Raw genomic sequence first — 17,617 nt, 5'->3', positions numbered from 1 at the left:
ACACACGCAAATATAATACCTACACAGCTTTCCATGGTTTACCCCAGACGCTTCACATGCCTTGATTCAATCCACTGACAGCGCGTCAACCCCGGTATACCACATCGCTCCAATTCACTCTATTCCTTGCCCTCCTTTCACCCTCCTGCATGTTCAGGCCCCGATCACACAAAATCTTTTTCACTCCATCTTTCTACCTCCAATTTGGTCTCCCTCTTCTCGTTCCCTCCACCTCCGACACATATATCCTCTTGGTCAATCTTTCCTCACTCATTCTCTCCATGTGCCCAAACCATTTCAAAACACCCTCTTCTGCTCTCTCAACCACGCTCTTTTTATTTCCACACATCTCTCTTACCCTTACGTTACTTACTCGATCAAACCACCTCACACCACACATTGTCCTCAAACATCTCATTTCCAGCACATCCATCCTCCTGCGCACAACTCTATCCATAGCCCACGCCTCGCAACCATACAACATTGTTGGAACCACTATTCCTTCAAACATACCCATTTTTGCTTTCCGAGACAATGTTCTCGACTTCCACACATTCTTCAAGGCTCCCAGAATTTTCGCCCCCTCCCCCACCCAATGATCCACTTCCGCTTCCATGGTTCCATCCGCTGCCAGATCCACTCCCAGATATCTAAAACACTTCACTTCCTCCAGTTTTTCTCCATTCAAACTCACCTCCCAATTGACTTGACCCTCAACCCTACTGTACCTAATAACCTTGCTCTTATTCACATTTACTCTTAACTTTCTTCTTTCACACACTTTACCAGACTCAGTCACCGGCTTCTGCAGTTTCTCACATGAATCAGCCACCAGCGCTGTATCATCAGCGAACAACAACTGACTCACTTCCCAAGCTCTCTCATCCCCAACTGACTTCATATATATATATATATATATATATATATATATATATATATATATATATATATATATATATATACAGCTCTGGTGGCTGATTCATGTGAGAAACTGCAGAAGCTGGTGACTGAGTTTGGTAAAGTGTGTGAAAGAAGAAAGTTAAGAGTAAATGTGAATAAGAGCAAGGTTATTAGGTACAGTAGGGTTGAGGGTCAAGTCAATTGGGTGGTAAGTTTGAATGGAGAAAAACTGGAGGAAGTAAAGTGTTTTAGATATCTGGGAGTGGATCTGGCAGCGGATGGAACCATGGAAGCGGAAGTGGATCATAGGGTTTGGGAGGGGGCGAAAATCCTGGGAGCCTTGAAGAATGTGTGGAAGTCGAGAACATTATCTCGGAAAGCAAAAATGGTTATGTTTGAAGGAATAGTGGTTCCAACAATGTTGTATGGTTGCGAGGCGTGGGCTATGGATAGAGTTGTGCGCAGGAGGGTGGATGTGCTGGAAATGAGATGTTTGAGGACAATGTGTGGTGTGAGGTGGTTTGATCGAGTAAGTAACGTAAGGGTAAGAGAGATGTGTGGAAATAAAAAGAGCGTGGTTGAGAGAGCAGGAGAGAGTGTTTTAAAATGGTTTGGGCACATGGAGAGAATGAGTGAGGAAAGATTGACCAAGAGGATATATGTGTCGGAGGTGGAGGGAACGAGGAGAAGAGGGAGACCAAATTGGAGGTGGAAAGATGGAGTGAAAAAGATTTTGTGTGATCGGGGCCTGAACATGCAGGAGGGTGAAAGGAGGGCAAGGAATAGAGTGAATTGGAGCGATGTGGTATACAGGGGTTGACGTGCTGTCAGTGGATTGAATCAAGGCATGTGAAGCGTCCGGGGTAAACCATGGAAAGCTGTGTAGGTATGTATATTTGTGTGTGTGGACGTGTGTATGTACATGTGTATGGGGGGGGTTGGGCCATTTCTTTCGTCTGTTTCCTTGCGCTACCTCGCAATACGCGGGAGACAGCGACAAAGTATAGAAAAAAAAAAAAAAAAAAAGAATATATATATATATATATATATATATATATATATATATATATATATATATATATTTTTTTTTCTATTATACTTTGTCACTGTTTTCCGTGTTAGTGAGGTAGCGCAAGGAAATGGATGAAAGAATGGCCCAACCCACCCACATACACATGCATATACATACACGTCCACACACGCACATATCCATACATACATTTCAATGTATACATACATATAAAGACAAAGAAATATGCATATATACACATGTACATAATTCATACTTGCTGCCTTCATTCATTCTCGTCGCCACACCGCCACACATGAAATGACAACCCCCTCCCCCCTCATGTGCGCGAGGTAGCACTAGGAAAAGACAACAAAGGCCACATTCATTCACACTCGGTCTTTAGCTGTTATGTATAATGCACCGAAACCACAGCTCCCTTTTCACATCCAGGCCCCACAGAACTTTCCATGGTTTACCCCAGATGCTTCACATGCCCTTGTTCAATCCATTGACAGCACACCCCACAAAACTTTCCATGGTTTACCCCAGACGCTTCACATGCCCTTGTTCAATCCATTGACAGCACATCAACCCCGGTATACCACATCGTTCCATTTCACTCTTTTCCTTGCATGCCTTTCACCCTCCTGCATGTTCAGGCCCCAATCGCTTAAAATCTTTTTTTACTCCATCCTTCCACCTCCAATTTGGTCTCCCACTTCTCCTCGTTTCCTCCACCTCTAACACATATATCCTCTTGGTCAATCTTTCCTCACTCATTCTCTCCATGTGACCAAACCATTTCAAAACACCCTCTTCTGCTCTCTCAACCACACTCTTTATATTATCACACATCTCTCTTACCCTTTCATTACTTACTCGATCAAACCACCTCACACCACATATTGTCCTCAAACAACTCATTTCCAGCACATCCACCCTCCTCCGCACAACTCTATCTAAAGCCCACGCCTCGCAACCATATAAGATTGTTGGAACCACTATTCCTTCAAACATACCCATTTTTGCTTTCTGAAATAATGTTCTCACCTTCCACACATTCTTCAATGCTCCCAGAACTTTCGCCGTCTCCCCTATCCTGTGACTCACTTCTGCTTCCATGGTTCCATCCACTGCTAAATCGACTCCCAGATATCTAAAACACTTCACTTCCTCCAGTTTTTCTCCATTCAAACTTACCTCCCAGTTGACTTGTCCCTCAACCCTACTGTACCTAATAACCTTGCTCTTATCCACATTTACTCTCAGCTTTCTTCTTTCACACACTTTACCAAACTCAGTCACCAGCTTCTGCAGTTTCTTACATGAACCAGCCACCAGCGCTTTATCATCAGCGAACAACAACTGACTCACTTCCCAAGCCCTCTCATCCACGTCAGACTGCATGTTTGCCCCTCTTTCCAAAACTCTTGCATTCACCTCCCTAACAACCCCATCCATAAACAAATTAAACAACCATGGAGACATCACGCACCCCTGCCGCAAACCGACATTTACCGAGAACCAATCACTTTCCTCTCCTAGTACTCGTACACATGCCTTACATTCTCGATAAAAACTTTTCACTGCTTCTAACAACTTGCCTCCCACACCATATATTCTTAATACCTTCCACAGAGCATCTCTATCAACTCTATCATATGCCTTTTTTTCAGTCCCATAAATGCTACATACAAATCCATTTGCTTTTCTAAGTATTTGCCACATACATTTTTCAAAGCTTCAAAGCAAACACCTGATCCACACATCCTCTACCACTTCTGAAATCACACTGCTCTTCCCCAATCTGATGCTCTGTACATGCCTTCACCCTCTCAATCAATACCCTCCCATATAATTTCCCAGGAATACTCAACAAACTTATACCTCTGTAATTTGAGCACTCACCTTTATCCCCTTCGCCTTTGTACAGTGGCACTGTGCATGCATTCCGCCAATCCTCAGACACCTCACCATGAATCATATATACATTAAATATCCTTACCAACCAGTCAACAACACAGTCACCCCCTTTTTTAAATAATTCCAATGCAATACCATCCAAACCAGCTGCCTTGCCACCTTTCATCTTCCGCAAATCTTTTACTACCTCTTCTCTGTTTACCAAATCATTCCCCCTATCCCTCTCGCTTCGCACACCACCTCGACCAAAACACCCTATATATGCCACTCTATCATCTAACACATTCAACAAACCTTCAAAATACTCACTCCATCTCCTTCTCACATCACCACTACTTGTTATTACCTCCCCATTAACCCCCTTCACCGATGTTTCCATTTGTTTTCTTGTTCACAGGTATAGCAGTCCCAGTGCTGTTATATGGATGCAAGAAGTGATATGTTTGAGGACAATATGTAGCGTGAGGTAGCTTGGTTGAGTAAGTAATGAACAGATAAGTGAGAGGTGTGGTGATAAGAAGAATATTGTTGAGAAAGCTGAAGAGGGAGTGCCAAAATGGTTTGGACATGAGAGAAAGTGAGTGAGAAGAGATTGACAACGAGGATATATTTGACAGAAGTAGAGGGAACAAGGAGAAGGGTGAGACCAGACTGAAATGGAAGGATGGAGTGAAAAATAGATTTGGAGTGCGCACGGCCAGAACATGCAGGAGAGGTGTGCATGGGAAAGAAATAATTGAAGCTATGTCATACATATGGGGCGACCTGCTTTCAGTAGACTGAACCAGGGTATATGAAGCAGCTGGGGAAAACTATGAAAAGGTGTGTGTGGGGCCTTGTTATTGATAGAGGGTTTTGGTTGTAGTGCATTACAAATGATGGAAAGAGAATGGATGTAGACAAGTTTGACCTTCCTTAGTCTGTTTCTGGTGCTGCCTCGCTAATACAGAAAATGGCAAACTTGTATGAATAGAAAACTTTCACACCTGACTATTACAGGTTATCTGCTGTGTAATTTTTTCCTAATGGAAGTCTAGAATGTTGTTTGAAAAATTTAGAAATCAGAGAGGAATACATCAAACATTGTAGTATGAATAATGTGTGCTTTATATGAATTTTTATTACAGGAAGCAACAAAACCTGAAGTTCGTGCTGAGCATCCATGGATTATCTTGTTTGGCCACCGACCTATGTATTGCTCCAATAATGATCATGATGACTGTACCAGGGTAAACTGCCTCACTCGTGTTGGTCTGCCACTGATACACACGTAAGTCATAGAGATAAGTATTTGACAGAGATTCTTTTATGTGTTGACCTTGTTAGTCACAGTATGGCATGTTTCACATATTTTAACATACTAGAACCTATAAATGGTAGGGTTGGCTATTCCACAATTTTATGGATATGAATAATAGATATAGCTACATATAATGACACCAACACTTTGTTAATTGCTCTTTTCTTTGCTGAAGCTTTTGTGAATGATATATTATTGGCTTTATCGTGTAAAAACTCTTATATCAACTGAATCACTGATTGTGGCTTGTATGTTGTATATGACTGTTTTTTTAGTATATCTTGGGATTTTTATAATGCAGGAATTCTTTTCATAAATTTCCTGTTGATTGTTGCTTTTGTAAAGTATTCAAAAGAAAGGTGCTGCTTGTTGAATAAGTGACGTCATTTGAGTTCCATGCAAAAAATGTCTGATTTTATACTTGCAGATTTTAATGATCATTGCATTGCTCTTTACTGGCAGTTCTGGGATGATAATGTCAATGAAAACAACATGAATATAGCTTGGAAAACCTTCAGCAAAATCTTCAAAGCAGGAGAGAGAATGTATGTGCCGATGCATAGTAGATGGTCTTTCTAAAACAAAGCCAAGATGGTGGAATGGTGAAATAAAGAAGTGACTAGTGTGTAAGAAAGTAGCTCATAAGAAACCCAAAGCAACCAGTAACCAGTATGATAGTAATTTATGTAAATTTGCATAGAGAGTCTATGAGACTTATATAATAGAGTAAACATTAATATGAAGTGTATATTGCCAAGAATAGCAAAAGAAATCTCAAAGAGTTTTATAGTTATGTTTGAAGCAAGAGTCATTACCCAGTCCATTGGTCCATTAATTATGGAAATTGGAGACTTGGTTTAAGACAACAAAACCATGGCAAGAATCATAATTGACTTTTGAACTTTTACCCTGAAACCAGTTCCATAGATAGGAGATGAGGACAGCCTGCAACAAATTGACATAAATGCTCAATACAGCCAGCAATAGATGGAATGAAAATAGATGAAATGGGAAGTCCTGTTAAGTTTTATCGAAGGACAATGAGAGGTGAAAAATGAAATACAAAAACCCATGACTGCTCTTTTGAATAAGTTACTTGTTATAGGAAAAGTTCCAGGTGAATAGAAGTTTGCCAGTGTAATACCAATATTCAAGAAAGGTAATAAGCCAGTGCCAAGAAATTATCATCCAATTAGCATAACTTCTGTAGTTGGAAAACTTTGGAAAGGATTATCCAAGACAGAATTGTAAACCATTTAGAGGACCACCATTTAATAAATGATTCTCAGCATGGTCTTTGATGAAATTGCTCATGTATGACAAATCTGCTTGATGTATGATGTAATTAACATGCATGATGAAAATGAAGCAGTTAATGTCACCTATCTATATTTTCAAAAGGCATTTGATGTGGTTCTGCATTAAAGGTTACCAACAAAAATTATCATGCAGAATTGATACCATTATACTTCAGTGGATAGAAAATTAGTTGGCCGACCTTCAAAAAAGAGTTGTGGTTAATGGTCAAGCCTCGAAATGGTTAAACGCAACAAATGGTTTGCCACAAGGATCATTCTTGGGACAGATTACCAGTCTCATATATATTGATGACATTGATCATGGGCTGCACTGCAAGATATCAAAATTTTAAGAGGATTCTGAACTGGAAAATGAATCTACAAATGAACTTGAACATTTGCAGCTTCAAACTGACAGGCAGACTTATATACTGGGCTTATAGGTGGCAAATGAATTTTGATATTGTTAAGTGGAAAGATTTACACATCAGTAGTAAAAATGAAAAGATAAGCTGCAGTATGTATAATGTTAAACTGCAAAAGGTAAAAAGGAAAAAGTTTTGTGTAATATCACTGGTGATGTAAAACCAAGTAAGCAATACATGGGTACAGTGAAGAAAAAACATTTTTGGATTCATAGGTATGGCTTTTGAATTTAAGTCTCGGGAATCATCCTTCTCTGTACAGTTCATTACTTTGTCTCAGTCTTGAATATTGTATTCAAGTTTGGTCACCCTGCTTCAAAAAAGATGTAGGCAAAATCGAGAGAGTGCAGTGTTAAGCCACCAAGATGATTCCTAGAGTGAAGAACAAATTCTGTGAAAGCTGACTAAATGACTTGAATCTGGTTAGCTTAGAAAAGAGCAGATTGAGAGGTGATCTAATTCAAGCATTAAAAGATTTATGAAAGTCTTGTATAATCTTGATCTAAGAAGCTGCTTGATTTGATGTAATTTGTCTGATTATACTCAAAGTAATGGATATGCACTCAGGCAAACATGTTACCTCAAATGAGACAAAGTACTTTTTCTTCAAGGGGATTTGTAACACATGGCATGCTTTTCCAGTTAGAATAGTTGAAAGTAGTACTATAGATATGTTTAATTTTAGATGATGAATATTTTAAGTCCATGACTTCAGTTATTTGCTCTTCCTTGGTTACATTGACAATTTGCAGGTTTTTCATTCTGAATTATCTGCATGCCCTCCAGCCTTTACTGGAGTAATCTTTGAGCTTCTGATATCTTTGCCTATCACAAAGAGCCTCAAAAAGACCCAGTGATTTATTGCTATTTGAATTCCTTTGTATTTCATTGTATTCCTTTTGTAATTTCTGTCATAATATTCCACAGATATGCAATGGAAGAACTTCTTGACAAATATGGAGTGGATTTGGCTGTCTGGGCACATGAGCATTCTTATGAGAGATTATGGCCAATGTTCAACTATACTGTTATGAATGGTTCAACTTCTGAGCCTTACACCAACCCAAAGTAAGTTACATGGGATGTGTTATTATGTTAAGTGTCTAGAATGTCATATGATTGAATCTGTGAATTGTTTTGAGTGGCTGAAAATTTGAGCTAGGCATTTCATCCAGTTAATATGCTAGGCTTTTTTTTTTTCAGTTCATGGGACTTACACAAATTGGACAATAAATTCAGGTGTATAGACAGTATTTTCAGCTTAATTGATAGATGATGAATAAACTATAGAAAAGAATAGATACCATTGTCTAGAATGTTATGTTGTTGGACATACCTACGTGAATCATTATAAAAGTGGTCTCATTGTGACATTTACACCCAGCTCAGAGACATTCATTCTAGCAGGATTAATGTAGAAAACTTTAAGTCAGAATTGCAATTTCTTCCATCTTCTGTGTAGTGTAGAGTACTGCTATCATGTCTTGGTTGGTTTTATCTCTGTATGCTTCCTGGCAGAGCTGAGTCAAAAGCAGGCCAGTTTATCAACTCTCCAAGGCTGACTTCAGAACTTGACCCACATAACATATACTACAATTTTGGTTCACTTTTCCCCTGCGATAGGTGCTACTTGGGGTTTTGTTCCAAGAACTGGCTGGTCATGTTGTCCTCACCACTAACTAGACTACACAATACTTGGGAAGCATCTGCATCACATGATTACTGTGTGGTCTTTGGCAACTAGAGGATGGGCCATTTGGATATCTGTTTCTTTCCCTACACCTCAAAGCTATGGAACTCTCTACTCTCTCATGTCTTTCCCAAAAACTATAATCTGGCACATTTTAAAAGACATGTTTTTAAGTTCCTCCACAATTCATAAATACTTTCCCTTGTCTCTTTTTTGTTTTACCTTTTCATTGACCTCTCTGTATTTCATTTAAGGCCAGGCCTTGATGTGGATTTTTTTTTTCTCTGTGACAGGAGCCTCCAATGTAAGAGAGAGAGAGAGAGAGAGAGAGAGAGAGAGAGAGAGAGAGAGAGAGAGAGAGAGAGAGAGACTAAGTAAGTCTGCTGTATGGACCATTTGTGATAGTGAAGAGAAAACCAAGGACAGTGCTTAGAGTGGAACATCTATCATTGCATATAAGAACTCGTATTCCTGAAGTCCCCTCCTGGAGAGAATGGATCAAATATTGAGCTCAAGGATTGAACACCAAACTCTTGAAAATGTTTCTGTCAAGATGTGTGTGATACAAGCAAAGGCCTGGAGTATATGTGATGACTTGGCAGTGGAAGAAGGTGCAGTGAAGATATTTAAAGGAAGTTCATGTTGTTTTGAGCATTTTAGGAAACTACGATTACCACAACATCAAGATGACTGGAAAGGTTGCATCTGCTGATGTTGCTGCCAAAAATTTCCTAGGGACCCTCAATACCATTATCAAGGAAGCTGTTCGTTCTCCAAAGCAGATTGTTAATGTAGACGAGATCTTATTATTTTGGAAGAGGTTACCTTAAAGAATGTGCTGGATGCAATGCTGCCGAGATTATGTTCATACTACCAAGGAGTGGAGGATGCATCACCAAAGGTGATTGTAAGCCGGTAGGTAGTAGATCGTACGCAGCCAACAATCCGTGAGGTATGTTACTAGTACTACACGCCTGGGTATCATGAGATTTAGTGACATCTGGTTAATGAGTCAGCACTTCAGTGGTTGTCAAGTTGCACTCCTCTTACCCAGGTAACTGTGCTTTCTTTCTGCTTCACTCACACCTGAACTACTGGCATTCTGTCCACAAACATACAACCTCTCCTTGTCATGTGTAACACTTGACAGCACTGAACTCACACAGCTCTTTCTTCATAAATCTAGTTTTTCATGCCGTGAGCACTATGCACTAGCCTTGCCTTTTGGCAAAATTGTAGGAGCAGCAGATAGTAGTTGTTGGTAGGAACATTTAGGCAGGAGCATTAGGTAGAAATATCAGGTAGAAGTAATTGGTAAGAGCATTAGGTAAAAATAGTCAGTAGGAACAATAGGGAGGAGCCTCAGCAAACACTGTGCAGAAATAGTCAGTAGGGATATTAGGTAGGAGCCTCAGCAAACACTGTGCTAGAGTTGCCCTCTGCCAGTGGCCTGTTAGGGGTGAAGCACTAAAGGCTAAGAAATGGAGTTCACTTGTTATGGTGACTCTATTGCTGTTGCTACCCCTTTGAAGTAGTTGCAGTTGGAACAGGCTTCAGAGATATAGATGGATAGGTAGATTGCAAGCATAAACCATTCTACCATTCCGAAAATCCCAGAGCTCTTAAGGGATACCTGAAACAATTTATACCTGACTTATTACTATAATCTGAGGGAGTGGATAACAAGCAAAGTTTTCTGTGATCATTTTGTTGCAAAGTTCTTTCTGTGAAGGAGAATGTAAGTTTTAAGATTCTCCTTCTCATTGATAATCCCCCAGGCCATCCACCTTCAGTACAGGACCTTAGTGGGAACATCAAAGTAATCTTTCTTCCATTCTAAATACATCTTTAATTCAACCATTGGACTAGGGGGTAATGTCAAATTTCAAGGCCTGCTACTTACGGAGAACATTTGCGAAGCTCATGAAGGCTACAGAGAAAGACCATATGACTGTGAAGGAATATTGTAAGTCCATTACCATCGGAGATGCCATCAGGATCATTGGTGAAGCTTGGAAGGAAAGTATCGGTGTATGTATGAACAGTGTGTGGCAGAAGCTTTTCCCTTTGTATGTTTATGGATTCCAGGGTTTGGATGTCAACAATGATGTATCAAGAATGTGCACACATTATGGAAATGAGGAGGGCGATGTGGAGGTGTGGCTAGGATTGCATTCTCTCTCTCTTGGAAGAGGTTAGCTGAAGAGTTTCACCACATTAATATTACTCTTGGTATATTTGACGAGGATGACCAAGACACAGTTCAAGTGTGACCCAAAATGTCTTAGCTGACATCAGGTACTATAAAGAAATCCACCTTGAGATGATGATGAAGGCAAAACAGATGAAGGCAAAACAGATAATACTAGGTTTATTTTTTAAAGAAAAAGGACACTCATGAGGAGAACCAGCCATCGACATTTAGCAGCATAATAACTGAACCCATTTCATCATTACCCTCTTCTCTAGTATTAAAGAAATCCACCTTGAGATGATGAAGGCAAAACAGATAATACTAGGTTTTTTTTTTTTTTTTTTTGAAGAAAAAGGACACTCATGTGGAGAACCAGCCATCAACATATAGCAGCATAATAGCTGAACCTATTCCATCATCACCCTCTTTCTCTAGTACTAAGTAATCTTTACATGAAAGTCTGTGAAACAAAATTACTAAGGGATACCTTCCCCTCTAAAGCAATTTGGTGTAGCTATATTGATGATGTTCTTTCAGTTTGGCCAACAAATGAAAATTTACAAACATTTCTCTCTTTACTTAACAATTTAGTGCCTTCTATTAACTTTACTGTAGAAGTGGAAAATAATTGTCTTACCATTTTTAGACTGCATGATCCATAGGGATAGAAACATATTCAAGTTTAGTATAAGAAAACCCACCAATGTTTTTTTCAAATATTCTTTATTACTCAGCTCTACATGACAGTTGAATTATCATAATTCCAGTTGAATTTCCTTAGGACAGTTTGTATATGCAGTCTGGAATTTATTGATGATGAGTTTGAGAGGATATATTTTGTTGGATCCAAGTTAAAGTATCCTAGATCTTTTATTGATGAATCCCTTAAGTTGGCAAAGAAATCATTTTATAGAGTTAAACCCAAACCTCCCCTTGATACCAAGAATCTTTAACTTCTCCCTTTTAGTGATAATTTTACATTACTTCCTAGGTTGCTTAAATCTTTTAATATAAATATAGCCTTCACCACCTCTTCTCTCTTCACCAAACCACTCTCCTGGTTATCTCACTCTGCACACCACCCCTACCAAAACACACTACATCTGGGGCCGTATGCAGAAAACTTCTTAGAATGCTTAAGTATGCTTAAACCCAAAGAATTTTACTTAACTAAGAATTTTGCTAAGCATGTTTCTGAAAGCTGCCTTACGCTTAAGTATTTGCTTAGCAGACGACAAATATTTTGACCCAAACTGCATTTCATACTTCTTAAATATTATACTTGAGTTTTGCTAAGCATCGTGCTTAGTCCTTTTCTGTGTGACACTTTAGTCACTTGCTCAGCTAAGCATAAAAATAGCAGAAATCTAAGAATTTTTCTGCATACCGTCCCTGCTGTTCTGTTATCAAACACATTCAACAGACCTTTGAGATACTTACTGCATTTCTTCCTCACTTCATCACTACCTGTTATCACTTCCCCCCTTTCCCCCTTCACTGATGTTCCCATTTGTTCTCATATCGTACGTACATTATTTGCCTCCTTCCAAAACAACTTTTTTTTCTGCCTAAATTTCGATGATACACTCTCACCCTAACTCATTTGTCCCCTTTTTCAACTCTTGCTCTTACCTCTTAACCTCCTGCCGCTTTCACTTATACATATTCTGGTCATTTGCACTCCTTTCCTGCTCGTATCATCCAAACAGCTCTCTTTTCTCTTTCACCAGCAACTTTACTTCTTCATCTCGTCGCTCACCACCCATTCTTATCTTCCCTCCTCCCACCTTTCTCATGCCACATGCCATCACTGCTTCTCTAAATACATCCCATTCCTCACCCACTCTCCTTACATCATTTGCTCTCACCTTTTGCCATTCTGCACTCAGTCTCACCTGGTACTTCCTCACACAAGCTCCCTTTCCAAGCTCACTTACTCCCACCACCCTCTTCTCTCTGACATTCTCTCATCTTTTTTGAAAACCTCTGTAAATCTTCACCTTCACTTCCCCAAGATAGTGATCATACATCCCACCAGATGCCCCTTTGAGCACATGAACATCCAAACGTCTCTCTTTTTCATGCTTATCAATTAACATGTAATCTGATAATGCCCTTTGACTATCTCTTCTACTCACATACATATGCTTGTGTTTATCTTTCCTTTTATACCAGGTATTCCTAATTACTATTTTTTTTTTCTGAACACAAATTCACAAGCTCTTCATTTCCACTCACAGCACTAGATACCCCATGTACACCAATTATACCCTCAACTACCGCATTACTCACCTTCTTATGTAAAGCACCCATCACTAATACCCTGTGACTTTGCCATGACTTAATACAAGTGTTCAAAATTCTGAATAAATTTGATAAAGTTAATCACAAACATCTTTTTGAAATACAAGAAAATACACACTCACTCTGCTCCCAAAACACTTGCCTCTCAAGATTTTTCTTTTCATGACCAGTTGCATAAACACCAATAATCACCCATCTCTCACCATCCACTTTCAGTTTTACCCACATCAATCTGTTACTATTATTATACTTGGTCACTGTTTCCCGCATCATCGAGATAGCACCAGAAAACAGCGAGAGAAGTTGTGGCATATGAAAGGTGAGAGTTGGACAGGTGAAAAAGAGTAATGAGTAATGGGATGAGAAATCTTAGTTTCTCTTGAAAGACAAAAGAGAGGTGTATGGGCATTATTTGTTGATAACGAGTGCAAGTAATTTGGAGATGAATAAGAAAATATTGCAGTAGGTCATAAGGAAGGTGCAGTGCTTGAAAAAGAGGGTATATAAGAGTTGTGGTGAGTGAGAATCAGGAAATTCAAGGAGATTAAGTAAATATTTTGGAAGGGGTTCAATAGTGTGAGAAAAACAAGAGAACAAGATAAGAATTTTGGTGAAGGATGCAAATGGGTAAGTGGTAACAGACAGAAATAAAGTTGAGAGGAAATGGTGTGAGTGCCTTAAAGGATTGTTGAATATGTTCAGTGATAGGGTAGAAAATGCAGGATGTTTTGCACATGTAAGTATGAAAAGTGAGAGAGAAATGGAAAGTGGTTTGGTGAAAAGGAAAGAGGTGGTGGAGCCTTGCATAAGGTGACTTTTGGCAAAGCAGCTTTAGTAGATGGGATTTTTGTTGAATTTATTAAGAAAAGGGATGTTTGTGTTGGTGATTTGTTAGGATTTTCACTATATGTATGGCTCAAGGCAAGGTGCCGAAGGATTAGTGGAATGCCCATATAGTGCCATTGTAGGAAAGCAAAGGGGCAGAAGTTAATGTTCAAGTTACAGAGATGTAAGTTTATTGAGAGTACCTAGTAATATGTATGGGAGAAGAGTAATTGAGAGGATGGTGGTAGGCAGAGTTTCAGACTGGAGAGGAGCCATGTAGCTTCATGATTGGTAAAGGTTGTGTAGATCAGATGTTTGATTTGGAGAATGAGTGAAAAAGGACTTGTATGTAAAGGTTATGGGTATGGAGAATATGTATGATAGTGTTGATAGAGATGCTGTGTGGAAAGTGTTATGAATATGTGGTGTAGGAGGAAAACTGTTAGAAGTAAAGAGTTTTTATCTAGAGTATAAGCTATATGGGCAAGTAGGAGTAGAGGAAGGTTAAGAGAGTCTGTAGCAGGGTGTTCTGCATCTGCAGTTTGGAGGTTGTATCTAATGCATGAGGGGTCATACAACACGTTGAATCAGTTTATAATGTTGAAGAGATTGGTGGTGTGGTGTCCAGAGTGTAGCCGAGGAAATTTAATTTGTATATGTGTAGGGAAAGTATTTTTAGAGGACTGTATGTCTGGTGGAATGGAGTTCTTATGCATTTATAATGCACTTGCAGGTAGTGGATCAAAGTTGGTTTAGTAACCAATTGTTGTTGTGTATGTTTCTTTTCTTTTTCAAGGCACTGAACTGCTGATGAAGTTCATGTAGTATGTATGTACAGCACTTGTCAGTGCCTCATTTCAATTGTAACTTTTATAATACATGTAAATTTTGTTTTTAGGGCTCCAGTACACTTTACTACAGGATCAGCAGGCTGTGATGAGATCCACGACCATTTTATGCCAGAAAAACCATATTGGTCTGCCATCCGTTCCATTGATTATGGTTATACACGCCTAAAAGTCTACAACACCACCCACATGTACTGGGAGCAGGTCTCTGATGATCAGGTTGGTGAAATATTATGCTCTTTTAGATGTAACTTTTTTGTATCTTTGGTGGTCTCTGAATGATGATCTTTGAAATATGTTGATCTTTAGTTGGGATATGGTTATAGTAACTTATGGTACTGCAAGTAATAATTTTGGTATAATGGCTCATGATCATTTAAGAATAGTTGCATGATCTTATAGTCATAGTACAGCATGATAGCAGTATTATTTTGAATTATGACTTTACGAGTATATGTTGTTTGATGAGATTACTGGCAAGGGACTAACAAGGATGGCCATTAGCCCTGCAACCCTTTTTGATTTTATATCCTGTGCACTCATTCCTTGCTGTATGCAGGGATTTTGATCTGTGAAAACCTCACGTAAATAGAAGACACTTATAGAAGATTAATAGACATACATACAGAGAATAATGGGATGTGTGCAACAGAGTGAAGTATAATGTCCCAAATGTATTTTTACCAGATTTTCATCATAGTAGTACATTAGGAATAAATAATTTTTTGTATTGTGGATTGTAGACTCACCCAGGAGGTAATCACATGCAGGTGCTGATCCTTCCTCATTAGCATTAGTGCATTGTGAGATTTTTTTAGCTGTGTTTCTAAGGTCATAGAGGTGTCTCTTCCATTTAACTGATGGTTCTGGAGTAGGAGTCGATGTTGCTGGACGTTTGGATGCTATATTAACAAACACAGGCCTAGCAGGTTGCAGGAAAATCACAATAACAGGAATATCCAAATCACAGATAAGCACAGATTCACATACAACAGTGGTAACTGCAAAAATGACCTGCTGGCAGGAACTTGGTACATTCCACCTAGGACCAAAGCTTACTCCACCAATCATCCCTTGTTGAAGGTTTGATGCACTTTCTGCCACAGTCAATCACCTCCATAGTAATGAATTCTGACCACATAAAAAGAATAGTGAATTTACATATATAGTTATATTTTTATTTCATGTTTACTTTTATATTTTTCATTCTTTAGAAAAAAAAAGGGAATAAAAGATAAAGGTGGACATTCCACCAACATGATGGCAAAAACCACCCAGTTGGTACAACATCTTCCTCTATGAAAGGACAGGATAGATTAAACACAGGTCTTCACTTTAACATGGGATATAGAACTCATTCTGGTAAACAGTATTTATATATCAGCTGTCCACCAATCCCACACCACAGTGAGACTCGCTCTGAAGATGTACCATGTTTGTTTCAGACTAGTAGTCTTAACAAGTTGATATGGTCACTCTCCACACATCCAATCCAAAACATAAACATTCTTTCTCTGAATCTGGCTCCATTACAGAGCAGAACCACTACAGTATGCAACTTTATGTCATCTTGATTATTTCGGTTTCTTTGAAGAGTATCAGTTTCTTTATTGAATCAGTGCTATCAGATGGTTTGTTTTTTAGTGGTTTATTTGTTATTTGTTACAATGATGATTTTGAGTCTCTAATGTGTGTGTAATTAGGTAATGTATTGTATGGGAGGACATTTACAGTTGTGGGGGCCCCAACTCTTGAACATTCTTTATCACACTTTTAGATTTATGTGTGCTGTCTGCATAAACTTTATTTTTAGCCATCTACTCCATACATCCACCTCACTTATGCTATAAAAGTACTTCTTTATGTCTTTTTGAAAAAGTTTTAGCTTGATTTCATGTTAAGTCCTTTGGTTGCATTTGACATCTGTTGATAATGTGTTCTATTGTTGTAATGTGATTGCAGCTAGGGCAGCTTGGAGGAAGACATTTACTACTGAATGGTTTAAGATTTGTGACTACAGTGCAGTTTGTCCTTAAGTGAGCCAGTGCCACTTCTTCTCCCCTGTTCTGCCTATAGGAAGTTGGCCATGCCACTATTATGATTTGGCTTTGTTGATGATGGTCATGCTGGTCCACAGACGTTGCCAAAGATGTAAAGATGTCTTCCCAAAGAAGGGCAAGATCCCAGCTCCTGAGGGAGCTGCATGTTGTTTTATGATGATCAGTGATCAGTGATAAAAGATGTTGAACTCATGAGAATAATGCTTTGTAATTCTGTGGTGTATGATGTTGAGACTGTCTATTTCATAAAATTATAAGAAAGATTTTGATGAGTTCCTCAGGTTGATACATTATGATCATCATTAAGTAATAATAAGCTAATTTTGTAAGTGCTCTGTGATAATTTTTGTTCAGTGTTCCTTCATGGGCTGTTATTAATATTAGAAAGATTTATGGATTACTTTGTATGCACTACCCTGATTTAATTGTGGGAGATGATGTTTATATTACAAATAGGGATGTAGATACATTATTCATATCATTTCATGTATTGAGGATGATTCCTTTAAGTTTCATTGTATATTTCATCAGCTAAGGTGCTTAACCCATGTGCATGAAAATAATTTCCCTCTTGCAAATGTCTCTATATTATATTTAATTAAGAAAAATATCCCCAAAGCCTGTACACTTTTCTCTATATTGGTATGGGAGGGTGTTAAGTGTTTGGTGTGGGGACCACTGATGGCAGCACAGATCCTCCTCATTTATATAATTGTATGATGATTATTATTTTAGGTGTAATTTCATTCTACATACATCGTAAGAATATACACAATTTATATTTTTTACCAGGCATGGTTTACAAATTCATTTACATTTATTTATTTATTTGTTTTGC

The 17,617-nt window shown here is 38.7% G+C and overlaps 1 protein-coding gene across 4 annotated transcripts in view; it reads left to right on the top strand.

The window, feature by feature from the left end:
* Positions 1–17,617, top strand: part of LOC139757985 (acid phosphatase type 7) — an 85,942-nt gene that overhangs the window by 63,981 nt on the left and 4,344 nt on the right. For 3 of the 4 annotated variants that reach the window (XM_071678922.1, XM_071678924.1, XM_071678925.1), the window contains exons 8-10: positions 4,963–5,105; positions 7,786–7,926; positions 14,770–14,938. In XM_071678922.1, coding sequence (XP_071535023.1) covers positions 4,963–5,105; positions 7,786–7,926; positions 14,770–14,938 — 453 coding nt within the window. Of the gene's footprint in view, positions 1–4,962; positions 5,106–7,785; positions 7,927–14,769; positions 14,939–16,681; positions 17,177–17,617 lie in introns of those variants that run through there. The other variant, XM_071678923.1, reaches the window with a different exon arrangement.

Source organism: Panulirus ornatus, chromosome 29 (genome assembly GCF_036320965.1).
Source record: "Panulirus ornatus isolate Po-2019 chromosome 29, ASM3632096v1, whole genome shotgun sequence".
NCBI lineage: Eukaryota > Metazoa > Arthropoda > Malacostraca > Decapoda > Palinuridae > Panulirus > Panulirus ornatus.
Note: the sequence above shows the minus strand (reverse complement) of the source record. Positions and strands in the feature narration are given on the sequence as shown.